The sequence below is a fragment of the Trachinotus anak genome, unplaced genomic scaffold (assembly GCF_046630095.1).
Source record: "Trachinotus anak isolate AG129_WGS33_773 ecotype Australia unplaced genomic scaffold, CSIRO_AGI_Tana_v1 ptg000026l, whole genome shotgun sequence".
Taxonomy (NCBI): domain Eukaryota; kingdom Metazoa; phylum Chordata; class Actinopteri; order Carangiformes; family Carangidae; genus Trachinotus; species Trachinotus anak.
The window spans coordinates 2325946-2353617 of record NW_027273877.1 but is presented as its reverse complement, the minus strand read 5'-3'; the positions used below and the strand labels follow the sequence as shown (position 1 = coordinate 2353617).

The 27672-nt window shown below is 42.1% G+C and overlaps 1 protein-coding gene across 7 annotated transcripts in view; it reads left to right on the top strand.

Moving 5' to 3' along the window:
- The window catches only part of LOC139609738 (microtubule-associated protein 2-like), a 54959-nt gene extending 27805 nt beyond the window's left edge, over positions 1 to 27154 (top strand). The window contains exons 3-17 of one of the 7 annotated variants that reach the window (XM_071464672.1): positions 247 to 309; positions 9186 to 9361; positions 10465 to 10539; positions 12864 to 15686; positions 15887 to 16081; positions 16299 to 16433; positions 17217 to 17272; positions 18593 to 18707; positions 18923 to 18979; positions 19748 to 20055; positions 22882 to 22974; positions 23682 to 23774; positions 24513 to 24594; positions 25082 to 25194; positions 25296 to 27154. In XM_071464672.1, coding sequence (XP_071320773.1) covers positions 9223 to 9361; positions 10465 to 10539; positions 12864 to 15686; positions 15887 to 16081; positions 16299 to 16433; positions 17217 to 17272; positions 18593 to 18707; positions 18923 to 18979; positions 19748 to 20055; positions 22882 to 22974; positions 23682 to 23774; positions 24513 to 24594; positions 25082 to 25194; positions 25296 to 25505 — 4494 coding nt within the window. In that variant the 5' untranslated portion in view covers positions 247 to 309; positions 9186 to 9222 and the 3' untranslated portion in view covers positions 25506 to 27154. Of the gene's footprint in view, positions 1 to 246; positions 310 to 9185; positions 9362 to 10464; positions 10540 to 12863; positions 15687 to 15886; positions 16082 to 16295; positions 16434 to 17216; positions 17273 to 18592; positions 18708 to 18922; positions 18980 to 19747; positions 20056 to 22881; positions 22975 to 23681; positions 23775 to 24512; positions 24595 to 25081; positions 25195 to 25295 lie in introns of all 7 variants that reach the window. The other 6 variants (XM_071464671.1, XM_071464673.1, XM_071464674.1 and 3 more) reach the window with 6 other exon arrangements.
- The last annotated feature ends 518 nt before the right edge of the window (positions 27155 to 27672 follow it).

Below are 27672 nucleotides of genomic sequence, written 5' to 3'. Positions count from 1 at the left end.
GACTCCAGGTTACAGAGCTAAGCTGCTGTGTGCACGCACGGCCGTGTTGAACATGAAGCCGGGATGAAAAAAATAAAAGCCCCTTTTTTTGATTCTGGACTAGTTAGGCCGGATTCAGAGGTTAGAGCGTAAAGATGTCAGTGAATTAATGAGCTCAGGCTTGTCTCCGACCCACTCGTTTATATAACTGCTAGTTTAGTGGTTTCCTAACATCCTCCTCTCTCTTTTCTTGCATCCTTCACGCAGGTCTGAGCAGATACCCGGCACTCCTGTGTTTCATCCATCACTGAAAGCAGCTCCTTGAGTCCGGTAAGCAAACGAAAAAAAACCAAAACATGGCTGTGAAGATGCTACAGCTATATGCACTTGCTAAGCATCAGCCTGCTCACAATGACAGTGCAGACATGCAGATGTTTTGCAGGTTTACCATGTTCACCATCCCAGCTCAGTGTGTAAGCTAGTTGCTAATTAGCACTAAATACAATAACATTTCATGTGCACAAGGACACACAAGAGAAAACCTGTTGTTACTACTAAATAAGCCAGTTTGTAAGATTTTAGGTTTATAGCTGCCTATCAGAGAGGTATATATGTCATAAATTAAATTATAAAGGCTGTATACAATCAACGTCCATTAATTCCTAATAATTAAAGGACTGATATTATAAAAATATCATAGGCTCCTAATGTGGCGTACCATAGTGCCACTCTACCAGCTCTTCACTGAATCATAACTTTCTTAGTATCTGTTGCTTGAATATGGCTTTTAAAGTGCAGCTTTTCCTCTCAAACCTAAATATCTTAAAGAAAACATAGGAGTTTGGCCCGCTGCCAGATAGTACACTACACACCATTCTGCTCATTTCCTCCCCGATGACATTTCACACTCACTTCTCCCATGACTCATGGGGCCCGGGAGTCAGATCTAAGTGGCTGCACTCAGCCAGATGATTAGCTTGGCTGTTCATGAATGTATAATAGAAGGGGGGAATTATGCTCACCAACATGTGGGATGGCGTAAGGAGCTATTGTTTGGGTTTATGTCATGCGAGATATTTTTGCCCGCCAAAAAGCCCGTCATTAAGTTGAAACTCCAGTCTCGTGTTTTGAGGGTCAGTGTTTTTGAGTTACATGGCAGGAAGTGAAATGACAGAGCAAGAGGCTAAATGTAGATGTGGTGGTAAGTGTTGTTTTAGAGAAGCCCTCTGTTTGTGTGCGTGCGTCTATACTTAGCTCTTGTTAACAACGTGTTTGCTCTCAGCCAGAGGGTTCTGGGTTTGTGGATGCATTTGGGGGCGTCGTGAGAGGGTGTGCTTGTTTGTGTGCGTGTGTGTGCGGTTGAGTTTGTGTGTCTTCGTGCACGTGTGGGTCGATTTGAGCAGGGCGTGTGTGTGTAGGTGTGTGTGGGCGTGGGCAGGGAGATGGTAAGCTGTCTTCAGTCATCATGATCCCCTCAGCTCATCAAGGATGCGTGAAAATGCGAGATGGCAGGGGCGGGAGGGGCCGGCTGCTAAAAAGACGGACTGACGGGAAATTTTGTGGAGAAATGCAGCGGAGAACTCAGAGCTGTGTGAAAATGTCACGGCGGTTGCTCTCAGTATTTGCTTCTCGTGGTAACTACCCATTTCCTCCCAACTAATGGCTGTTGCTGCTGCCTGAGACATGACACATCATTTCAAGTGTTGTGTTTTTTGGGGCCGGCAGTAATTTACACTAACAATTCATCTGCAGATTATTTCCTAGATTTCTTCTATAAAAGGTCAAAAAGGTGAAAAATTCCCATCACAGTTATTCCAATTCATTTTTTGTCTGACCAACAGTTATAGTTTTCAATTCGTTTTATTGCAAAATGTTTCTGTTAGAGAATCTGGCATCACCAAATGTTAGTATTTTTGCTTGAGATATGACTTAAACGATCAGTGATTATATAAGCTGTTGCTTAATTATATTCTGTCAATTGCCTAATTGATCAATTGGCTAATCATTTTATCGCTCATGTGCTTAAAACATCAATATTTAATAATCAGTGCAGTCAATACAATTTTCATTGGATGATCACTTTTGCATTTAATCATTAATAAGAAAAAATGCAGAGTTGGTTGGGTGGTAAAGAGAATAAGACAGAAGAAAGAACTAGTTTTACAACACAAAATATTTTTACCTTTTACTGGGAACTATTATCTCACTGCATTGGAATAAGGTCGTTCAGTGGCTGACTCAGCTATTTTGATCTTGTCTTGTGATGATGGCATGAAATAGGATCAACGTCTTCTTTCTTTCCTTTTTACTCTCTGCTGTTTGGAGCAATTTTTGAAATAAGTCAGTGATACATTAGGTTTCCAGTCCATCAGCACCAGCAGCATAAAGGCCCAAAATGCCATCATCGTCCCAGCCGACAACCAGCTATCAGTGTATCGATGAATTTAAATGGCTCGGCTCCCATTTGTGTCAGTGTAGTTAGGGAGGACCCCCGGGGGCCCTGCCCGCAGGATCTGGTGACCTATTTCAGGATCCGTATCATGGTGAAAGCCCGCTCTCTGCAGCCAGCATCCTCTCCTGACCACCACCAGCCCCCTCCCCACCCGGGTCTTGTGTCACCATGGGAACAATGACATCACCGTGGGGAGGGGCGGGGCTGATGCCTGCCAGGAAACATCTAGTCGTCTGATGAGGTTGCAGACCGGGGAGGCGATGAGAGGAGGGGGTAAATCTGAGTGAGGATGCAGCAGTCAGTTTGAGTCAGTTTTATTTGAATTCAACCTTAACTTGTCTTGAAAGGGCGACATCGGTTTGCAGACACTCCCAAAAAACATGCAAAATGCAGTACATCACTAATTTATCACAACATACCACAGTTTTGCTACGACTCACTGTTAGTTTGAGACCAAATTTTATTGTAATTGACTGTTTTTTACTGTTATTTTCTATCTGTCATCATTTTATTCCAGCGATGGGAAGCTGGCTACATAACCACATGAATACAAGACGATGTTTTTGTGTAATAAAGTTGCAGTCGAGAGGAGGAAGACCGCAGAGGTTTTTGCTGACAGCTGACTGGATGTGACACAGTGCAGCATCACGGTGTCATGGCAGTGAGCGAGATCGTGCCATGGTCAGTGCCTCCTGCAGGTGACGGGTCTGTCAGCAGCTGCTTGAACTTCTGAATTTGAAACACAGCAGCGGGCATCCCTGTCTAGACAGTGTCTGTGTGGTGTCTGGAGTATATGAGCCACATGAGATGCTTTTTAACTTCAGGTTCTTCCACTGAAAACTGTTCATTTCTTTTATCATAAGAATTATTGAGAATGAGAATGAGAGTTTAAATTGCCTCACATCCAGCCACCATGGTAGATTCAGTAGAAGACTGTGATGGCACTTGAATATAGATACTGCTTAGTATAAGTACATACTGTATTTAAAGACTAAACACGATTGAAAAGATAAGTCATACTGTTAATATTCGACTGCTGTAACTTAAGTCTTATAACATAAACAGGAAAGTACTTTTTACATTTTATAGACCAAATGATTAATGGAAAAAATAATCAGCAGATAAATTGATGATGAAAAATCTTATTTATTATATTCTTATGTGCTTACGTTGCTAACCCCAATATTTATGAGCAAGATTTTTATAAAGGTAATTCATTTAATATGCTGTCACTTCCTTAATTCATATACTCTGGTGTATTAAATCACTATCTGCATGATCTTGAAGAAAATGAACATATAGATATTTATATTAAAAGATATTTATATGATAGGTAATTATTTATATGCTTATTCCAGTCAGCAGAAGGTTTTTGAGTATAAGGGCACAGTCTTGTTGGTGACTGACAATGACATCAGTTGTGATGTAGTCACATAATCTCAGTGCACCTATACTGCCTGTATTACGGTACTTAATCTGTAAGGAGTGGAACCAGCCCTGCCACTCCTGTACGGGAGTGTGTTTGTGTTTGTGTGTGTGTGTAGCTCATCATGCTGCTGCTGTTCGCCATATACACTGTTCATTCACACTTCACTGGCATTATGCTTCAGTCTGCCACATGTATTGCTGAGTCAACGAAACATAATCCGCTCGTCTGCTGCGGAGGAGGAGGAGGAGGAAGAGGAGGAGGAAGCCGCTGGATTCTGGGTTGATTACAGGTCACGTCAACCTTGACTTTCCCACTGTCCTCCTCAGGGGCTTCTGTTTAGTGTGACACTTACCCATCATGCACTGCAAGGTATTAGAGTGACTGTGCTTACATATACATATTCCCATTTACATGCGGCTTAGCAGGACCTTCAGTGTATCACAGCGTGACACCCTTCAACATAGGAAGTGCATCATCAAGCATCAAGCAAATGCAACTCATGATTATTTTCATGAACGATTAATCTAATTAATCATTTTCTTAATGAATCAATTAAAAGTTTCATCCATGAAATGTCCCAACATCATCATCATGTTAATTGATTTGACCCATCAGCAGTCCAGCACTCAAACATATTCAGTTAAGGTATGAAAAAAAAATATTAACATTTAAGAAGTTAGAGCAAGTGAATTATGGGGCATTGTTGCTTGAAACAATTGATTGATTATCAAAATTAATTTTCTGTGAATCAGCTAATCAATCAAGCAGCTGGCTTGTTTGCGATGATATTGGAACTGTAGTCCATGTAAACAGTGCAGATAATTTGGCAGACACGTTGATTAGTTGTGGAGAAACAAACCAGTGGCTTTTTTTATTCTCTCACTGTCTCTAAAGCTGCTTATTTTCCTGGAAATTAACTTACCAAATGAAATTACCAAATATTCTCATTATAACCAATGGGATAGCCAAAGCATGAGGACTGCTTGAGCAGAGGAGACAAAAGCTGATTATTTTCAATCAGTGGAAGATCATTAAGACGTCAAATATTGAATTAATGTTTTATCATAACAAATATATTTGTTCACATTACAGTTGCTCAGGATATTTTTAGCGATGTAGACCTGGATGCACAAAGTGTTCAGAGATGATAATCTACTATATCAACCCATGAATGAGACCAAGATGATTTTAAATGCAAGCATGAAGGTTTTCAAACAGATACACACACATATAGCAACGCACAAACACACTCACACAGAGGATTAAGGCCAGGTTGGCCTACTGAGACTGGCTGCCAGAGATTCCATCCTCCCTCCTAAATGGATGGTGACATTCCGATGCGAGCGGCGCTCCACGGAGGCGTGATGAGTGACCCAGATTGAGGGAGGAGGGGTGCGCAGACAGGGAGGGAAGTGAGTTTGGATTAGGGTTGGGTGGGGTGGTGTCGGTGGAAAAGAGGGACGCTGGGGCTGGTAGGTAGAGCGAAGTGTGGCGAGGGGGGTGGTGGCGATGACGGCATCGTAAGACTAAATAAAGAGGGAGAGGAGAGAAGTCAAGCGAGCCTCGGGCCTGCTGCCGCACCTCTTCCTCTTCTCTGTAAGAGATCATGCTGGCAGGTTCAATTTAAGACATCAGTCCCAAGACGTGATCAGATCTGACAGGCCCTTTTTGACTCCGAGTGCTGTTGATTTAACCCTTTCAAGATTAGGACACTGTGATGCTTCACATGCTGAGCAGTTGTGGGCTAACTGTCCTGCTTCCAGCCTTTCTGAAAATACAACACTCAATCATTATTTCACAGTTTTAGACTCTACAGGAAGGTTAATAACCTCATTTCTAATGTAATCTTTAATGGTACAAATTTGACAGACTTGCACTTTACTGAAGTATTTCTTTTTCCTACCCGTAAAATAAAACCCTTGTTCAGCACATATTATCAAGTCATTTTAATCCTTAATTGAGTCCCTAAGGTCTTAAAGTCAAAAGACTTTAAAAGACTGAATATTACAGCCTGTTATTAATACAAATAACATTCTTATGTTTTCATTTTTAGGCAATAAAAAGGGTTGACATTGGCAGAATTACAGTAAAAGGATCTTTCAATGACATATGTAATGGGTTACATCCAATAGGCACATGTACTGTATGTAGACCTTTTTCCTTAGTGTTTTACATATTGATTATCACAGCTTAGACAGAAAATAAGCTTCTTTCAAGCATTTTTTAAACACATTGATTTACATCCTTACTGCAATGACACTGACTTGTCAGAAAATAATGCAGAATATAAAAGTAAAGTGAAAGACCTGAATACGTCTTCCACCATGTGGGAAATATCACTGGTGTTGCAGGTTAACTGCAGCTTTAGTGTAGGTGGTTCGGGTTGTTAAGGTTTATTATAGAGCTGAAGAGGAGGTTGCTTTTATCTGTCTTCACTCTGAATGGCACCAGAGAGCCGTTCTTGTCTGCCACATGTCTATAACTAGATTTCCTTGCTCATAAAAGCAATATTTTTGCTGCACTTTTTTCAAATAGCCACAAGGTAAATTGCAGGCTGACCCCACAGAGAGTATTAGTAAGTTCTTAAATGAAATCTTAAGACGAGAGGGCAAAAAAAAAAAAAAGGAAAAACAAACCTAATGTTTTCCATCAGTGCAGAAGCCCTACTGCTTTTGGGGTGTTGTTATGTTTGAAATATGTCCGCTGTGCCGTTACTCCTTCTCTCTCTAACGCAATAAGACTGGTAAACAGCTAAAAGGAAGCGATGAGGGAGGGCAATGTCGGATCATGTTAACCACACGAGGATGGCAGGGCGCGCCTGGAGAGCAAGGTCTGGAGGGTGAACACACCCAGACATCAGGAGGAAAACAAACAGCTGAAATAGTTTGCTACGAGTAATGGGTATTCAAAATGGTTAAAATAGTTATCTAAGTAGCCTAACTGATAAAGAGTTGCAGCTACAAATAATGGGTAAAGGGTTAGTAATGGAATAACAGTTAGCTAGCTAGATAACAAGTTCAAATATAAAGGTAATGGATAAAACATTGGATAAAATGACAATATTCACTTTCATATAACTAATACATTAAATAATATCCATATAAAACAAAAACATTTGGAGATAACAGGTGATGTTGATGAAGGGATACCTGATTTCACCTTGCAGGGCTGTTGGGTTGGGAGCTGAAGTCATGCACAACAGAGCCTTTAACTTTTGCGCACCACCACTGGGTTTACTGAGACAGCAAGGTCGTGGGCATTGAAGCTTGTCGGGTAATGCGAATGTGCCTTTTTTAGCATCACAACTCTTCATTGCTTTGTCATGTACAACATTGATTCTCAAGGTTCATACACAGCTACTGTAAGTTGCCATCAATTGTACCAGTTTTCCTTAAACCACTTTGTATTAAAAAGTGGTCAGTGGTTATTAGTATTTTTAAAATCCACTGGTTAAAAGAGGCAGACAGATCTAAAAAAATATCATTGTAAATGATTTATTTGCAGTATGTAATGCATTTGAATTTGTGAGGGAAAAGGTGTTTTTCTCTGCAGTTAAGTGCCTTTCTATCAGCTGAGAACACAGAGGATTTATGTACGCAGCCCAGGTTTATGACATCCTTTGTAGGGACACTGTGTGAAAGCCAAGTGCAGCATAATATTGCCAAAACAGCAGCTGAAAGCAGGTCAGTGCAATTCTAAACCACCATCAGCACAATCTGGCTCTCAGCGCACCAGTTTTCTTCCTTAGCAACAACTGGGACTAGACGAGCCTATGACTGAGCCCTGGGCTGAGATTTTTAGTCTCAGACAGTTTGGCCCAGTATCTTTTGAGTGTCAGTAGGTCTTTTTCCTCCTCCTTCACCTCCTCCTCCTCCTCTTCCATCGTCTTTTTTTCTCTCCTCTCTGATCCTCACGTCTTCCCACTGCAGCAGACATTAGCCCCGATCACTGAAAGCCTGTCGTCATGCAGCGCTGCGGGGAAGGAGAGGAGAGAGACTTAGAGAGGAATGAGGAGGGAGGAGGAATAGGCTGAAAGAAAGAGGACAAAAAGTAAGGGACAGGGTAGCACTATTTCACATAGGCTAACACCAATATATTTCAGAATTGAATTTAAATTTGAAGAGAGAAGAGAAGAAAAACATGATAAAAAAGCAGCTGAAGCAAGACAAAGGGCTAAAAGCTGAATGACGAGGTCAGAATTGGTGGCGGTGATAAAAAAAAAAAGTTGCATGGTTTCGAGGAGAGGAAAGATCAGAAACGGAAGAAGAAAGGAGTCTCAGTGACAATTTGTTATGATGAAATTAGCTGCAGCTGCTTGATGATAATGATGCTGTTTAGCTAAGCTGCCAGGCAAGGGAGGGCCCCCCTGCTAATCGTGTTTAAAAAGCAACATTATGTGCCTTGTCTGAAGGGGAAATAGGGCCGCTTTTATGAGGGTACATGCTCCATTAGAATGTAGATAGTTCAGTAGTGCACTCTTGATTGGGGAAAAAACCTTTTGTTATTGAAATGAATGGGAATGAGCTTGTTGCACTGCACTGTGGGCCGTGGGTGCTAATAGGTGCTGCTGTCTGTGTGTGTGTGTGTGTGTGTGTGTGTATGGAGCACCTTTTTTTTTTTTTTTTTTTGCCTGAATGGGGCAAGCCTGTCAAACCCATCTGCTGGACCCCCATAGAACCTGTTCTGGTTGCCATGGTAACTACCTCCTTGTCACTGGTGAGGGTATATGAAGGGTGGGTTCACAGGTTTGTTTGTTTTTTTATCTGATTACAATTTCACAAGCTGCCTGTTGTCATGCAAGTCACAATTTTTCTTCGTGGGTTTGATGCTTTTTGCTGTTCGGTCAATTTTAATCCAAAGGGCCTCACAGTGAGTGTGGGTGTTTTTAGCATAGGTGGGTACCAAATCTCAAACCTTGTCGTCTGGTGATGCTATGCTCCACCTGCTTATAAAACCAAAAGCGCTGACTGTCCGTGGGACCTCACATGCCCTGTAAAGGGGAGAAACACTCATACTGATGTGTGATCGGCCTCTCCCTCCTGTCCCAGCACGTGGACGCTGAGACAAAGACCAGTTGGCTGAGCCGGTAGAGGAGCAGCGCGGCTCATTATACCCTCTGGTGGCTGATTTGTGAACTTCACCATGCAGGATGCATTATGTATTAGAGATAGCTTCGATGCCGTGGAGGACTCCTTCTTTGTGATGTATATTTTGGCTCATCTCTTCTTCTTATTCTTCATGTCGATTTCTACTCACTTTCACCCCACTTCTCTGCTCTCAGATGCCTCATACTCATCTTCCCCTTCTCTTCACCCTCTCCAACAGGTGATCCATCCCCTCCCCGGTGTCCCAGCAGGAAGGCATGGCAGACGGTCGGCAGCCAGACGAGCACTGGGCCTCCAACGGCCAGGAGAACGGCGAGAATGGCTACTCCGCCTACAGCTCTGGCTACAGGGAGAATGGATACCACGGTGGGGCAGCTGCACATCCTGGAATGACAGGTAGGAACATTGACGTGGTGTGTTTGTGCATGCCATACTGGGTCAGTGACATTGATTGGACTGCCTGCACACACTGCCAGATGGCTGTGGGTAAATGTGATTGGTGTCACAGTGCCAGGCAAGAGCGATGAATCCCCAAAAGGCACTTGAGCAGATGTGTCACGTTTGATTGAGTCTTGGACATAAACAATCTGCTGCTAGAGGGGCTACTGAAGGGTGGAGGACATCGCCGTGATCCCTCAAGACACATGGTTATTGGTCTCTTGTGGGTTAAACTACTCACATAATTAAGAACATTTAAAGCCTATGGAGGTTTAATGGACCTTTCTAGAAGTAGAGCCAGAAAGCTCCATGAATCCTGGCTGGAAGCACTCTCCAGGCTGTGTGTGAAAAGCTGTTTTATTTCACGGTGGATCACATTAAAGATGGTTGCCCTTTAGAAACATGCTTGTTTTAAAGATTTCACAATTTACAATATCTCAGATTCAGATCAGAACAACTCTTGATTATGAAAATCTGGTTGGCGAAAAGTTACTAAATCTTACTAATAAAATGAAGCATAATATCAATTATATTAGGACCTGGAAATAAAGGTTGGTGGTTGCAAGATTTACAGAAAAAATCTATTAGAATGGAGGAAACAGAGGTACAGTATATTGAGAGGAAAACCAAGTAAAAAGAAGAAAAGAAAACGGAAACATGGTTTTCTTTGTCTTTTGATTGTAATTTGACTCCCAGTTAGTAGCCAATGTGTGATGTTTTTTTGACACTGTTTTCAACACCATATGAGGTAAGTCGGTGCTTTATCTGTATTTATCTGCACTGGAGAGTAAGCAAACAGCCCAACTCGCCACTAATCAAATCCCAGAGGAGCTTGGGATTTGTGCTGTGCTTCCACAACTCATCAAACAAACACACAAAACCAGCATCGTTTCAAACTCAAAGAGGGGCCACCCACAGAGATAAGGTCAGCTTTGAGTTATTAGTTTTTCATTTCCTTCCTCCCATCCATGTCTTGTCCTCCCTGTGTGTCTGTCTCTTCTCTCTCTCTCTCTCTCTCTCTCTCTCTCTCTCTCTCTCTCTCTCTGTCTCTCCCTTCGCAGTGGATGACTCAGCCAATTTGCCTCCCTCCCCTCCCCCCTCACCATCCGCTGAGCAGATTGGGCCCGTGGCACAAGGTACACACACTGATAACCACTCCAGACCATCCAGCATGAGAGTGTGAATGGTGGTGCGAGTGGCAAAAATACCTCAAAAAGAGGACACCAAACACACAGTCAAGAGCTCGCTCTCAAGACATGGCCGCCACTCCTCCTCTTCCTTCTGGTCCCTTAGTGTTTAGTTTTAGGAGTCTCTGTTGCTTTGCATGTCAGCTGATTGTCTTATCACCGTTAAGGAGTCTGCAGCATGTGCCACAATTTTGACCAGTATTAGTTTTCTAACCAGTACCATTATATTACTGGGGTCGACCCTGGATACAAGAGCTAGACGAAAACACAAGCATCCTTTCTCCCTTCAGGCAATAGTACATAACCTGCCACTGGAGCCCTTCATTTCATTAGTCTGCTTTTCCCTCTCAACATCTCCTCTGTTGTGTTTTTTTTTTTTTCTCATTTTGTGTATAAATTTTCATCAGAATTGGCTTTCAGCTCTTCACCCACTGAGAACAGTGCAGCCTGTTTTCGAATCATTTCATTTTTGCGCGTGGCATGCAATCACCAGTGTAGAATCATATAGACCCACTGCATGTTTTAGGGTTTATTGTACATTAGAAACAGAACAAATCCAAAAGACAATTTTCCTCATGATTTTAACATTTTTCTATAAAATATTTTGAAAATTAAAGACAGCTTAATTTCATATATAAATATATGTACCTAATATTTCTAAGCCAAACTCTTATATAGGTATCTTTTTTTTTTTAATTCATGTTGTTAAATACGTATCTAGGCTAGACAATGTGTTGATTGCATCCCATACATCTCCATCAGAGCTGAAAGTGTCTTGCAATCCATGTAACCCCAGTTTTGTTGTCCTCCATGTCTCATCCATGTGTATTCCTTCCCTGCTCAAAGAAGATAAAATAGAGGTTCTCAGTCAACAGCAAGATGAGGAGGAGGAGGCTCCAGAAGGGCCCAGCAGTTACCAAGAGGAAGTGACATGTGAGCAGCCAGGAGAGTTGCTCTTAGAGCAAGCAAATTATTTAACAGAGCCCCAGGCTTTGGGCTGCCAGCAAGCCCAGACGCCTGAGGTCCTCAATGGAGGAAGTCATCAAGGTGAACACAGCCCATCACAAAAAGGTGTGTGTGGTTTCGTGGGGTTTGTGCGTGTGCATACAGTTTGTGTGAGGGTACTGACTAAATGCGAGTCTGTCCATTACCTATTTTGCATGATCCTCTCGTGCTCTGTTCAGGGGCACACAGACTTTCCGCTCTTGATTTATAAATTGTGATGCAAATCAGGCTTTGCTGCCAACCTTCCTCCAGCTTTGTTGCCCTTAAATTTTTAAGCTTCTGCTTCTATACCTGAAATTGCCATGTGCAAAATGATGTGACATAGCATTTTGATTTTGTGCTTTTTCATGCAAAACATAACCATTTGCTTTTCATTGGAGCGACATTAGAAAACCTGATCAACCATACTGTAGTTGATCATTTCTGCACTGTTGTATTGCCAGCTACATTGCAAATGCAAATATCACTGTCTAAACTGTCAAGCATTGTAGACTTAAGTGTTGCTAGAATTACCTGTCTATATTTTCTATGTGGGTTTTGCTGGAATATTGTTTGCAAGAAATTGTTTCTGAGTACACCCACCTGTATGGGTGCTTCATGGATCAGTCCTGAATGTATTTTAAGTCTGTTGTGTATCACTTGCTTTGAGTTTCAATGTTGTTTTCATTTCATCCCAAGCCAAAGGATAATCCTGTTTTCCTATTGTTACTAAGATCACAATTTATACTTTATAATCCACCCTCATTGGACATATATCATCATCCTTATCTTTAAGGCTAATTGAATCAAGTTGAATATGCTCCTTATAAATTTACTTACATATTTTTATCCATGCAATGTAAAAAGTCATTTGCATCCCTGTCCTTGCAGTAGAAACTATAATGGCGTCATTAAGAGCTAACTGCATCAACTAAAAGTAATTTTCTTTCAATAGTTTAATCATTAGGTTGACCATTTTTGTCAATCCTACTGTACTGCAATAGGAATTCAATGTTTGTGTACATTTATTTCTTGTCGTCTAACATCATGCAACTCATTCCTTCATTCCAGTACTGCACGCAATCTTAGGTGCTGTAACCCCCCCCTGTGCTGTTGTGGCCTGCCACAAAATACACTGTGCTGTGTGTTTTGCTTGATGGAGAGCTACTGTATCTATGTGTAGAGGGCCTCGGCTTGACTGTATTGGCTAGCTTTTGTGGATGCTGCTAGCAAAGCTTTTAGTTAATATGACTCTGCACAAAGTTGTACAGTATCCTTCAAACTCACAGCCCAGCCGGAAGAATGTATCACTAAGGCAACTTGTGAGTCTGCTATGAAAGAAGATGAACCTCAAGTGCTGTCGCTGCATGGAAAGCAGATGGTTGTTGAAAGAGCAACAGCTGAAGGCACAGAACTCACCGCAATTGAACCTCCTCCTCCTTCTGTGAAAGATAAAGATCACTCTGGCACCTCCTCATTCGAGCTGGGTAACAAAGACACAAAGGATGTAGTGGAAGAGGCTGTTGACAGTCTGCTTGTGGAGTCCAAAGCAAAAGAGATGAAACAGTCGTTGCCAGCAGAAGAGTCTTCAAAAGTTATGACAAAAGAAAAAGAGGGAATTGTCCCACCAAGCAAATCAGAAGCCCCTATGAATGACAAACCGGGGATGGTTGAGGGAATAAATAAGACAGACCAAGATAGTGGCAGTGACATAATGTTGCATGAAACGCCAGTGACTGATATTCAAAAAGTCAACCAAAGACAAGAAACAGTCAAATCAAATCCTGAACCTGGTAAAGAATTGAAATCCACATCAGAAATTTTTGTAGAACACGATCCAGGAGCAGCAACCTACTTTGAGACCTCCTCAAAAAGCCATGAAGAGGAGCCACCACAAACTCAGAGCTATTATGAACTCAGCACAACAGAGACAAAGTTAAGTGGGGAAACTGAAAGCATTATGGAGAAGCTAGAGGAACAACAGGAGAAGAAAGTCAGAACAAGTCCTGGTAAAATGTCATTAGAACAGAGAAGCCTCTCCCTGAACATTACTGTTGGATCCTCAGAGGGACAGACAGTGACGAAAGAGAAGTCAAGGACCTTCTCGGAGAGCTTGTGTCCAATCAGTGGAAGTTTTGATGAATCCGAGGTTTACCCTTCAACACCATCCGTGGAGAGCCATACACTCAAGTTTCCTCCAGCTGTCTCCATTACCCCGACGTCTACTGAATCACCTGAGGATATTCCTGTCAAAGCAGAATCACCTCAACCTTCTGACAAACGCTGTGTTAGTTTTGAACAAACGAGCAGCCTCTCTGAAATGTTGGACCTGGCTGGATCCCTGCCTCAGCCATCGCTAGAGAGGAGAGAGGTTGACCACATGAGACGAAAGTCAGTGCCCGCTGATGTATCAGCTCTGGTGGGGAGTTCTTTGGCCAAGCTTGCCTTGGGAGATCAGACCTCAAGAGTGGTGGGTGGGGAAAGACCACTGGAGGAACTGGGCTACTGTGTCTTCAATGAGTACTCAGGGCCCATGCCTTCTCCTGCTGATGTACCCAGTCCTGGAGACTCTCCACATCAGCGTTTCCCTTCTATGGAGGGTGAAGTTGAGGAAGAACTTGGGGCCACAGAAGTTGAAGGTGTTCACCAGGGACTCCAACAACCAGATAACAAAGGAACTGTACCTGAGATATCTCAAAAAACAGCAACTGAGAAGAAAGATGCACCAGTAAAGACAACCCTGATTCTTGAAAGAGCTGTGACAAGTGGAGTAAAACCTGATCGCCTAAGAATCCCAATGACTTCTTCAAAAGACAGACTGACTGAGTTTCGGTTGGAGAGTGGCCTGCCAGGTGACATAAAGATCCAAGCAATCCCTGAGGTGGACATTGAAAAAGACCCCTCCAGAGAGGCCTCTCCCATCCCACCAGACAATTCCTTTACTTTCATGCCTACTGAAACTGGAAGCAAGGCTCCCCCAACTCCCACCACCCCCAAGTCCCCAGATGATACACCCTCAGAAAGCCAAGACACTGGAGAGAAAGCTGGGAAAGATGTCTTGCCAGAGGTCAAAGCAGAAAACAATCTGAAGTGTGAGAGCACTGATAATAAACAGCCACAGTTAGACAAAGAAATGCTGACACCTGAACAGAAAGAATCAGAAAAGAGAAATGGAGAACCAGAAATGGCAAAGACAGATATGCCTTCAGCATCATCTCAGTCTTTAGGAGAGAGCACAGAAATAGCTGACAAGAAGATTCAGAATGACCATGGGACACCTGCAAGATTAGAAGGAATAGAAAAGTGTGAGACCTCAAAAGCTGTTAAGGATTTAAGCACTGAAAAGCCCTTAGATGAGAAAGATACCCAAATCAAGTTACAGAAAGAGGTGACTGTGGAAAAAGGATCACCAAAGCCACAAATATCCTCCCCAATCATCATTATACCTCAAGCACAAATAGAGGAAGAAGTGGAGGATGAGGATGATATTGAGATTGCACAAGAGCCTCAAGAGATAATGGAGGAAGCTGAAGAGCCTGTTCTCCCCAAGACAGAACAAGCCAAAGTTGGAAAGGAAGGGCAAAAGAAAGAGGAGGTGAGGCTCATGGTGGGTGATCAGCTGTTGGATGAAGATCCCAAGTCTGGAGCAGAGGAATGGAGTCATAGTGCCCAAAACAGTGATGATGGGGAGCCTGCAACAGACAGTTCACACTTGTCCCCATGCTCTGACCACGACCTACCACAGCCGACAGAGGAAGGAAACAGAGATGAAGGGATGGGGCAGGATAAAGTAGCAGAAGACCCACAAATAAATAGAGAAGAAGTAAAGACACAGGGGGATGAGGGGGTAAACAAAGACCAAACAGGACAGGAGGAAGTGGAGGAAGGTGGTACTGATGAGATCAATGAAAAAAAAGGGGAGAAAGTGGTGGAAGAAGAGGCTGAGGGGAAGAAGAGGATCGGTGAGGAGGAGGAGGGAAAAGACATTGTGAATGTTCAGGAGGTGGAAGAGACTTCTGATGTGCTCTGCCACATCAGTCAGGCAGCTAACGATGAAACCACCATGGACATCTCCATCCTAGATACAGACAGTGGCTGTATGGACTCAAAAGGTACTACAGCTTGTAAAATGAATAAATTAATCAATTATAAAAAAATGTTACTGCATATTTAACCTATTGTCTTTATATATTTAAAAAATAGCTAACACCAGAAAACCTGTTGCTAGTAAACCTGTGTGTCTTTTGTAATAAGGTAGCTCCTATCAACGAGTGTGGAGAATTAGTCCTGTTTTGATCCTTCCCCACTGCAGATGATGACAAAAGTATTATGACTGAGCAAATCGAAGCCCTTCCTCACACCCAGAGTTCAACCAGTACACCTGTGGTGGTGGACAGACCCGCTAAACGGGCCCATGGCAGAGGAAGGGGCAACACTGGCACTGAGGGCAAAGTGTCCCGCAAAGTACCCATCCACCATCCAAGAGAGGAGATGAAGAAGAAAAAAGGTTTCAGTTCTGTATTCAAGAAGATTTATTGTTTAGCTTAAAACAAATTATGTACTTAATTTTTAACAATGTACATTTACATGTATACTTTTTATACAGTAGCAAACTCAATTGTCACTTATGTAACTTGATGTTAAATACAGATTTGCATCTCTGTTGTACATTTAACCGAGGTATTACATGTTGGTATAATCCTGTCTCTCCTTTTTGCCAGTAGGCATGAGGAGGGCTGACCAGAATAAGGTGTCAGCCCTCCAAAGTCGTTCTCCATCTCGAAAGAGCGTAGCCAAAGTGGCAGCCAGACATCCTAGGCCTGTTCTGCTTCACGGCTCTGCTAGACGCAAGGCCACAGGTGAACACTTTCACCAGGAATCAGTGCCATGGATAGAGAGAGCGAAACCAAATCTTACCATAGTGCAGTGCCTAAGAGGCCCAAGAGTATATATAAGGAGCTGAGCACCCTTTGCAGGACTAAAATACTGATAATCACAGTTTTATAAAAAAGTAATGATACTTTTATAACAAGAGCGTGTAGTTCTACTTGAGACAATGCAAGACAACATAATTAAAGAGAAAAAAAACAAAGAAACAGCTTATGACAACATTGGCTCTTTCTATTGATGGCACTTTGAGAAACTGAGCAGGTGCAATGTAGCTGGCAAATATCATGTGCTGCTGACCCATTTTTAAAATGCCACATTTGCTCTTTTTTTTCTCCACCAACATGTCATTGCACTTTTTGTTTGGACTTTTGTTTTGTGGTTTTCAGCTGTAAGGGTTCATGTTTTTGTTGTTTTTTGTCTGCTCGCTGATGCTGTAGTTTGTGAGTTGTATTTAATGATGAGTGTACCTGAGGACCATGCTGTTGCTACTTTGGGTTCAGGGCTCACTTTTCTATGTTTGCTGGAAATGGCTTCAGAGTTGTGTGTGGGGGAAAAAAAGCCTATGAATGTGACAAAAGACAAAAATGTTGTACTGTGAGTTTTTTTGGTGTGTGATTATCTGATCTCTGTCCATTCAGAGTACATAACACATAGATGTACATGTGTATGTTTGTGTGTGTGGTCACACTCGCAAAAGTCTCCCTCTGCTGGTTGACACTGATTATTACAGTTGGACTCTGTTTTCTTTGCAGCTATGGAAAGCCATCAGCCCCTCAGTGTGGCCCACCAGTCCAGGGAGAGGACCACTGTAAGTATTACCATCTGTGTCAAACACACACAATCACATGTGCATACTCTCATAATGGCTTTGATTATCAGTAGCATGGATTTTTTTCAATTTTTTTGGTAAATGAATCTCAATTATTACAACTGGGTAATTATTATTTAGCCCTTCTTGTGTTGTTTGTGATTACATTTAAATTTAAGTATGTACTTACTGACTGTGTATATATTATGTCAAGTTTACTAAATGATGTATTAAACAATTAAATTTGTATGATTGTATGATTTTAATTGTTATATTCTGGCCAGCAGTTGGTGCATTTGTCTCTCAGTATATTTCACCACACAAGTCTGTATTGCATCATGGGGCCCGTTGTTTGCATGACAAACTCTGTATTTTCTTCCTTTTCTTTTCTGCATGTCTGCATCTGTATCTTTTTATTTCTCTGTGTGCGTATTCGTTTTGTCTTGCATGCCTGCGTCTATCCCTGTCTCTTCCAGTCTCGACAGAGAAAGCCTGTGAGTAAAGGAATCAAATTGTTGTAGTCATGCACAATTATGTGTACATAAAAAAAAAAAAAAAATGATGCACCTACAATGTGCATTATAGACAAAGGGGCTCAACCAAATGATGTTTTTAGACAAAACAATTGCAACATGTTCTAAAATTTAATAATGTTTTATGTCTTTTAAAATATAAAAATCTCTGTCCTTCTGAGAGTCCATATTTTACACTCACACTATTTTACACTAAAAGAAAATCAAATAACCAGATGTGTATGTTAATCATTCAGTATCTTAATTTATAATTCACCATAACAGGGTAATGTTTCTAAAATAGCTGAAGATACAATTTAACATACACTTTCATGTAATGTGTCCCTCCTTGAACTATAAATATGCACATTTCATCTCCACTCCATCCCGTCTCACATCTTCATTTCTCCATCTGTTTCCCACGTCTGCCTCCCTGTCTGCACGTCATCCGTCTCTCCTGCATGTTTTCCTGCCTTCCATCACGGCTTCCATCCAGAGCCCCACGAGGGCCGTTCTGTTAAAGATGGCAGTGCAGCGTCGGGGGTCCGATCACCATCCCCCCCGGCCTGGCTCTGCCTGTAGCCTTAAACGGAGCCCCCTGGTGGAGGCGGAGCTCAGTGAGGCCCGCCCCTCCTCTGCGTGCTCCCGCCCGTCCCCTCTGCCAAACAAATGGGCAGAGAAGGTAAAGTGAAAGGAGAACGGGGGCTGATAGGTAGCTGTAACCTCCATGCACCCTTCATGTGAGGAAGCCCAGGTATTGACTCCTCAGTGTGTGTGTGTGTGTGTTTGTTTGTGTGTGTGAATTCAGGAGAGAGCTTACCGCAGCCCAGAGAAGAGGTCATCCCTCCCCAGGCCGGCCAAATCTCTGACTCGCCACATCCCTGCTGCTGAGCAAGAAGACAGCACCCCCACCAGGCCAACCTGTAAGAATACACACACATTTATCATTCAGCACCTTCTCGCCTGTTTGCCTCCCTTACACAGCACGTTGCCTCTTTATTGATTTTATTGACCCTCCTAACTCACTAACTTTGTATAATTAACTGACACCACCCACCACACCCTGCCCTGCTCTTCTCTGCCCCCACCCCCATTTCCCTCCACCTCTTTGTCCTTTTGCCTCTCCTCTTTCTCAAAGCGTTCCGTACCGAGTCCAGAGGGGACAGCAGGTCTGGAAGAGCCCCTAGTATGGCAGGTAGACCACCCAGTAGCTCCTGTTTAACCCTCATCATCAACATGTGGCATCAAGTTGCTAATTTTTTCTGTTTTTTGTTTTTTTTTTAATTTCTTTTATTAATTACTCCAACATAAGGACTTATACTCTGCATAGGTGTGAGCATCATCCATTGACAAAGCATGCATTCATTCATCTTGGTCACACCTTATTCTGAAAGGTTTCCAAATTTGTCCTAATTCAACACAAATTTTATTAAAGTATTTTTAATGTGTGAAATTTTGCTTCGTTGAGCCTGCAGTTACCTTATCAGAGGAACAGGTGGGAGCCATGACAACAGGTTGCTGCATCTTGGTCTTATTCAGGACATTGTTGGCTAAGATCCCATTGGTCCTGCACCAGTGTCCCGGCAACAAGCCTTCAGCATTAAATGAGTTCAGCTGCCTGTGTGTGCTTTCACGCTCCTTGTCAAACATTCGTGTTTGACCTGGGTTGTTTGCTCTGTGGAACCTGAGAAAATTTGACACCAACAGAGCAGCATTCATAGCTCCATGAGTGTTACGCTTCCTCATCATCATCATCAGACCCAGATGAAGGATCACACACACCAGTCCATCTGTTGCTCTTATCAGTCTGTCTTTCCTCTCCCTCTTTCTTCTTTCTCTGAGGTGATTTTGTCTCTTTCGTTTGTTCTCTCTTTCTCTTTCTGCCACATTCCAGGAAGGTTTTTTCTTATCCCTCCTTCCCTCTTCCTCTTCTCTTCCTAATCCAACCTCTCCTATCTCCTAGGTACAGATGCACATTCTCGAGCAGTCCGTAGCGGAGCCTCCACCCCCGGCTCCTCCGCCGTCACGCCTGGCACACCCCCCAGCTACTCTTGCCGCACCCCGGGCTCGCGCACCCCCGGCAGCCACACGCCCAAGTCCTTCAGCGTCCTCCAGGAGAAGAAGGTGGCGGTGATCCGAACCCCGCCCAAGTCGCCGTCCTCTGTCCAACGGCAGCTGAAGGTTCTCAATCAGCCCCTGCCTGACCTGAAGAATGTAAAGTCCAAGATTGGGTCCACTTCCAACATCAAACATCAGCCAAAAGGCGGACAGGTAACAGGACTGTGCTGGACAGTCAGGGCTATGTAGGTATGGGATCACACGTGAGGCAAAACAGAATTAAAAAACCTTCAGATTCATATCACAAGAAGTCGAGGTCCAGTGGAGGTAAATCAGCTCTGCAAGGTTTTAGGTTTAAATAATGCAATCCTCCAGCAAAAACATCTCTACAGCACAGACAGAGACAAATTTAGAGACAAATTTCACTGAGATTATATTTAATGGTTCCTGGTTTTAAAATTTCAAGCAGTTACCTGATACTTCCACAGGGTGGCAGACAATGATAAAATTACATTGTACACCTTCAATAAAAGATATGTAATTTCTCTGAAGCACGCTAACTAGAAGATGCTTTTTGACACGTCTCATTCGTTACATTCACCCTCTAACAATATGTTTTCTGTAAATTATTTCTCTTTGATAAAGTATTTATTTTTTAAACTAAAGTTTATCGTAATATTTTTCAACATAAATATTCATATACTTGTCTTCATACACACACACAATACAATACAATGTGCTGATAAAAGATTTTTTTTAAATGCTTATAAAAAAGACAGATGCAGCATTAAAAACAAAGCAAACAGTTGTGACAACTTGTGTGAAAACAGACACACAGTGGGTTTCTCTTGTCCTTTTCTTACTTTCCTTCCTCTTCTCTGTGCCCTTTTCTCTCTCTGAGTTGTAGAAACGTTGTAAAATGCTCGAATATCTCTCTTCACATCTTCACTATCACTCACTGCCTTTAAACCCCTGCCGTGCCGTCACTGTCTGTCTGCTTCCTGCGACTGTCCCCTGCCTCCTCACCCTGTCTGCTGTCATCTCCGTCAGTCTGGATGAACCATCATCGGCTGCCTCTGGCCTCTTCCCCTGACTGTCTCTTTATCTCTTCTCCTTACCTTCTCCCAAATTTCTCTTTAGCTGAACCACGAACGTCACATGTTGATCTTTTCTAAAATAATGAGATTTTAAAAAAGCTACCCTCCTAAGAATATCCCAAGAATACCTCCAAGGAGCAGTCAACCTGCAGAATCATCTGCCCTGGGGAGCTGCTTTCGTCATTTCCATTGCAAGAATTTTCCTCTGGCTCTGACTATTAATAACTGCACACAGGAATTACTTATTGAGAAGTTGTATCAAGGACACCTCCCTCCACTTATTCCTCTTAATTTTTTAGATTTCAAACAAAAAAGTTGCTTGGTAGGTCCCCAAAAAGAGCCAGATTCACCGGTCTGCCTCTGCTGAGCTGAAGACAGATGCTTGATAAAAATTTTAAGTTGCAACGTGGCCAAGCTGTTAGAGAAACTATTTTTTAAGAGCATGATGAAGGTCAAAATCCTTGAGTTGAAGTTCCCTTGCATCACAACTGAATGAAGTCCCCTCAGCCTCACAGTTTTTACTTTTCCTCCGAGAATAGCCTCAAGCACACCTCTGTTTTCCTCTAATAATTAACACGTCCTAGCTGAAAATGAAAAGAGAAATTCTTATTCCTCTCATCTTTGTCTATGGGTTGTAAGAGATATATGGTCAACTGCAGTGTAATCTATGCAGTTTTTTGGTCACATAGCCAAGGCAGCAGTCGTAATGTTCCAGGAGTGTTACAGAGGTGAGACTTTTCATTAACCCCTGTGAAATATGGAGAAGGAGCTGATTCATTGTCTCTTTGCCAGCTCTCCTTTCCTCTTTGGGGAGAAATGTGACATAGGAGCAGAAATTTTTAATGAAGCTGGGCGATCCCCGGCTTGGAGAAACAGCACAGCAGCTTTTGTGGCGTAGTAGACTAAAGAGTTGATGTTTCCATATTTTAAACATGTTGACATTTTTAATACATATTTGTAATTATATAATTAATTTCACTTCATTTTGACGTTTAACATTGAAGACCTTTTAACAGTGATATTTGCTGTAACTTAGAAAAGCATTGCTTATGCACAAAAATATTGTTAGTGCGAAAATGAGACTGCAGCATCAGTGCTTTGGTGATATTTTGTTAAGAGCTGCAACGATGCTTTGTCATTGGTTGACCTTGCAGATGTCTGTGCTGCAACAGCTGTAGAAGCGACAGCACAGTGTAGTAACTCCAAAATAAAAAGAAAGAAAAGGGGGGGGGGGAGCATTAAAATACACAGTAAGGACAGCGTGTGTGTCCGTGTGTGTGTGTCTGTGTATGTGTGTGTGTGTGTGAAGGTTTAAGGTTTAGAGGAAGAGCTGTCAAGAGAAACCAGGTCAGGTCTGTGTAGACCAGAGACAGAGGCTTGTTGTCAGAGCCCATGTATGTTTTCCCTGAACCCCTTTTACCTTAGTTACTTTGAACAATGAGGCATTTTGTTAATATTATGAATTAACTATATATATATATATATATATATATATATATATATATATGTGAGTTGTTTTGTTAGATAATAATATTAAAAAATGCCTCATTGTTCAAATTAAGTAATATCTATATATTAGATTATTTCTGCCTACCAAGCCTCATTTGAAAATATATGTTGAGCTACAACTTGACTGAACAGTTTTGCCACTGGACTTTCCCACATCTGTCGTTTATGGGTGGGAAGCCGGTGAGGGATCAGGCCACAGCTGGTTGGCAGTTGAGTGAGCAGAGACGAGGACTGCATTGAAGGGATAACTGAGTGTGTATGCATTAAAAAAACTTCACAGAAAAGTACCATAACTGTAAACACATGTTAAATGTAAATGCATGTGAAGACACATTGATCACTCATCGCACACTTGACTTAATTAAACAAGGCACATATAGTGTTTTCTTCTTTCTTTCTTTTTTTTTTTTTTTTTAATTCGATTTTGTTTTAGGTTCAAATTTTAAGCGAGAAGCTGGACTTCAGTCATGTTCAATCAAAGTGCGGCTCCAAGGATAATCTGAAGCACACGCCCAAAGGAGGCAATGTATGTACACCTTTCTCTGTTCTTTCTCTTTTCTCTTTTCTCCCCTTCTCTTCCCCCTTTCAGCTGGGGCTGCTGTAGCAATCTCTCATGCTACCTTTATCTGTTCATGTGTTGACCCATCTGTTTGTCTGCTTGTTTCAGCCAAGCAAAACAAGGCTTTATATCCAAAGTGCAGTGCCTCTATGTTACATCTTTGTCGTACAAGAAGTAAAGTTCCCTTCCCTCTTGGAAGTGATTTTTTTTCTTTTTTTTTCTTTTGTGGCTTTATATCTTGTACAAATAATGGATGTTGCACTTAGGAATTAAACTCTTGCAAATATGCTTCAGGGTGCTATAACAACTCTATTTAAAAGAGGGACAAGTTCAGGGCTCCACGGATTAGAGCATTTCAGGTGCAGCATCTGCACACTGATAACTGCCTTCATCCCTGCATAAAAATTAAACTCCATCAACAAAAGGCATCAGTTTTTTTTCTGTGGTCTAGATCAGCCGAAATTCAAATGCTAAAGTGAGCACCAACAGATTGATAGGTCGTGGATTTAAAATTGGGACACTTTTTGCAGGATTATTTTGGGCGGGACGGGGGGGAGGAGAGAGGAGACGGGCCTTTTTTAAAGCCACCGTCTCCTCCTGTTTCAGAAAGCCCTCAGTGTTGCCTGTTTGTCTGTGTAAAAAAAAAAAGAAAAAGTCACCCCTGTCATTCCCAGGTCATGATTCCAAGTGTTAAACTGGATTTTAGCCACGTTCAGTCTAAATGTGGCTCCCTGGACAAAATCCAGCACGCAGCAGGCGGGGGAAACGTGAGTGACTCCGCAGCAAAGCATACACACACACATTCAAAAAAACATCTCTCCAAGTCCTCTCATTCTAATGAACCTACACATTTAGGTATGAACGTATCTGTGAATTGTAGCTGTGGAGTGTTTTCATCTTTATCAGCTGTGTTTTGTGCCTCAGAAGCAAATATACAGAATGTTATCCTTGCATTTGCACCAGTTTTTTCTATATTTGCCTGGGCCACAACATACAGTATCTCTGCGTAGTATATGAACTGTAAAAATAAACACCCCTCTACAGCATGCAGGGTTGTCACCGTATCTTTTTAACAGTGTTTGTAGACGTACTAATTCATATCACCCATGGACAATAAAGTTTAATTGAAGCATCTGCTCCCTGTAGCATCACGTAGTGCCTGCGGTCTGTGTTTGTTTGCTGTCTGTGTTGTCGCTGCTTGCTTTCATGTGAACCCTCTCCAGGGAGCTGACGTTGACATCTCTCATCACTCGTCTTAATCTGCCGTCATTCATTCATCATGTTGTGTCACCTCATGGATGATTTGTAACTTTTCTTCAATGACTTTTTATTTTTCATCACAAAACATACATCACATCATCTTTCTCTTCGCTTTATGTCTGTTACTTTGTGTAGCTTCCATCTCTCCCACATGTCTGTGCAGGATATAGTTTTCCGCACTCGTCTTTTTCCTGGAAACATGAAATAATGTAGGCTGCTGCGTGCACTGTGCTGTTGTCCCACAGGTCCAAATCCAGAGCAAGAAGATCGACCTGAGCCATGTCACCGCCAAATGTGGCTCTATGTCCAACATCCACTACAGGCCAGGTACCATACAGAGCTTAAAGCTTTAGCTTTAAGTTAAATGTTACATATACTACACATCTGACAAGAGATTCAAGGGTGCTCTCTTGTGTATAGCCAATATTTAATATACCACTTTGTGCAACAAGCTTGTCTTTATCAGTGCATGTAATATCTGAAGTTAATATGTATGTATGTATGACATAACAAGATTACATAGAGCTTACATCCTCTAGAGATTAATAACAAATTTAGAAGCTCATTTAGTTTAGTTTAAATTATCATAAAAACAGAAGTTATACATCTGCATTTCTGCTGTAATGCATAAAAGTTGAGCAGCTTTGAGCAACATTTGCATTTGTTTTGGAGAGCAGTCTCCAGTCCATGCACTGAATTGCACAGACTGAAGTTCTTTGCCCTGAGCATTGCTTAGGAGAAGCGCTGCCCTGCAGGTGAGTGAGGCCCCATGGGTTTGATTCTTTTCCTCTCCTTCTTGCTGTCCTGCTCCCAGGGGGAGGTAATGTGCGGATTGAGAATGTGAAGCTGGACTTTAAAGAAAAGGCCCATGCCAAGGTTGGCTCCCTGGACAACACCAGCCACATGCCTGGAGGAGGGAATGTTATGGTAAAAAGAAGCACAAAAATATCTTGTGCACATGATGTCTCTGTCACTGCCTGATGCTAAAATAACTACCTTGGCCTAAACTCTTTTTCTGTACCCGCCAGATTGAGAGCCACAAGCTGTCCTTCCGGGAAACAGCCAAAGCTCGCGTGGACCACGGCGCTGAAATCATCGTGACCCACTCCCCCGGGGTCGAGACTGGAGGCACTTCCCCTCGTCTGTCCTCTGCAGGCAGCATCAACCTCCTGGAGTCACCACAGCTCTCCACGCTGGCCCAGGATGTCACCGCTGCTCTGGCCAAGCAGGGCTTATGAGCCGGCTGCCTCCGCTTCGGATACGTTCAACAAAAAAAAAAAAAATCCACACCATTACTCCTCTTCCCATCGGTCTCATTCACTGATAAGCATCCAGTGTTCTCCCAAGGTCCCTCACTGCAACACGACCCCCACTCACTTGACCCCACAGGTTCTGCTGTTGTAGTTGATTGACTGTCTCGTCCATCAACAACCCTACCACCCTTTCCAATGGGATTTTAAAAAACTGAATTCTAAGATTATCCTTCATTCACCCCCTTAAAAGGGACACGCCCAGTCGATCTTTATTTGTTTTTCATTCAGTTTTGTTCACTAAAATATGGACTTTTGTTTTGCTTCAGATAGGCCGAATGCTAAGGTTTGACTGGATGTGTTTGTCTAAGAAAGCATTGATGGTTTTATGATTGTACAGTGATATTTTTAGTGTGAAAAGCATCACTACATTCCACTTGTATGGGGGTAAACTTTTAAGGTGAACTCATGCATAACGTCCATTCAGAATTTATATGGTACTGGATGCAAGATATAGCTACTAGATACTAGACGGTAGTCTTAAAGATACATCTGTGTGTGAGAGGCTTAACTTACGGAAACATGGCGTGTAACTGTACCTGCAAAAGAATGGTTGATGAGCATGTCTGCTAAAATGTGACATTTTAAGTCAAACGATATGAATTTTTGTTTGTTTGTTGGTTGGATTTTATTCTTATGATTTCCTGGTATGTGCTGAATTGTTGGAGAAATTGCGTTCTCTTGTTATGTTTTCTTTTTATATATGTCACTGTAGTGGAAGTTGTTCCAGTTTTGTATGTTCCCTGTGGCTGCACTGGCTTATTAGCACTTAAATGTTGATAACCGTTGCAGTTATGTTGAGTCAAGTGCTAAAAGGCTAGCTTTCCAATAGATTTTTCTTTTCTTTTCTGCAAACCAATGGGCTGCTCTTATTTGTTTGGTTTTACATTAGCTCTGTGGTTTTATTAGGCTACAACAACGCTGTTATGCTGGCATGGCAAATGAATTATAAATAAATTAGATCTATTTGAAGCAATCTTAAACTTTTCAGTGCGAGTGTAAATGGCCAGGGTGCATCCTCGTGTCTAAACGTCAAGGTCGGATCCCTAAACGGCCTCTCATGCTCCTGTGACTTTTCTCCTTTTGCAGAGAGTGGGTCCTGCTACGTATCTGAATGGGCAAACAGCCCAAGGTTTGTTTTAAAAAAAAAAAAGTTGAAAGTAAGAAGCTTTATATGAAAACATTCCAGTTGAGAGAGCAGCTACCTGGCCCTTATGTGCGATTGAACCAGTACCTTTACAGGAGATGGAAGAAGAAACGACAATGACCCTCAACTTGCAGCTGTTACGATTCATTAAAAAAAGGGTAAAAAACAAACCATTTCTAGCATATTCTCTGCTCACCATTGTGAAATTCCTCTACCCCCCCCTCCCCTTCCTCCTCCAATGTCAGCTACCCCTCCAGTGTTCTTCTGTGCTTCCTATATTCTTGCCTCCTTGCCCTCCAGCCCCTCTTTGCCTGTGTAAGTGTATTTAAAAGATCATGTAGATGTGTGCACACTTTCCAATGTTTGAGATGTACTGATGACAAATGCTCCTACAGGATGATGACAACAGAAATAAAGAAAATAAAAACTGGTTCACTCTAGTTTTTATTTATTTATTTAGACTCAATTTTCAGAAAATATTGTGATCCATTCATTTATATCATGCATTTTCTTTTTAAATCCAGTGTAGAGAAACAATACGTTGATGTGCATTGCTAATGTCTATATTGGTATATTGGAGACTTTTATTGTGAAAAACATGTTTTTCGACATGAAGGAACATATTTTCAGGAGTCCAGAGTTATTACAGAGTATTAATTTAACTGGCCAGTCGCCTGGCAACCAGGGGCGACTCCAGGAAATCTACCAGCCCCTACCAAGAAATAATCTGATACATAACCACTCATAAAAGCTTTTTTTTTGTTCTTACACTTACCTGTTTGTACACAATGCGATGGAGCGTGTTAGATACTGAGTTTCAGAGGGTTTTCATCTTTGAAAAGAGGCAGCCTATCTGTTTTTCTGTTTTCCAGTCTTCCTACTAAGCCAACTTAAGTTTTCCAGCTAATGGCTGCTTATTTATTGCTGTGGCTGTTTGTCACGGCTTCT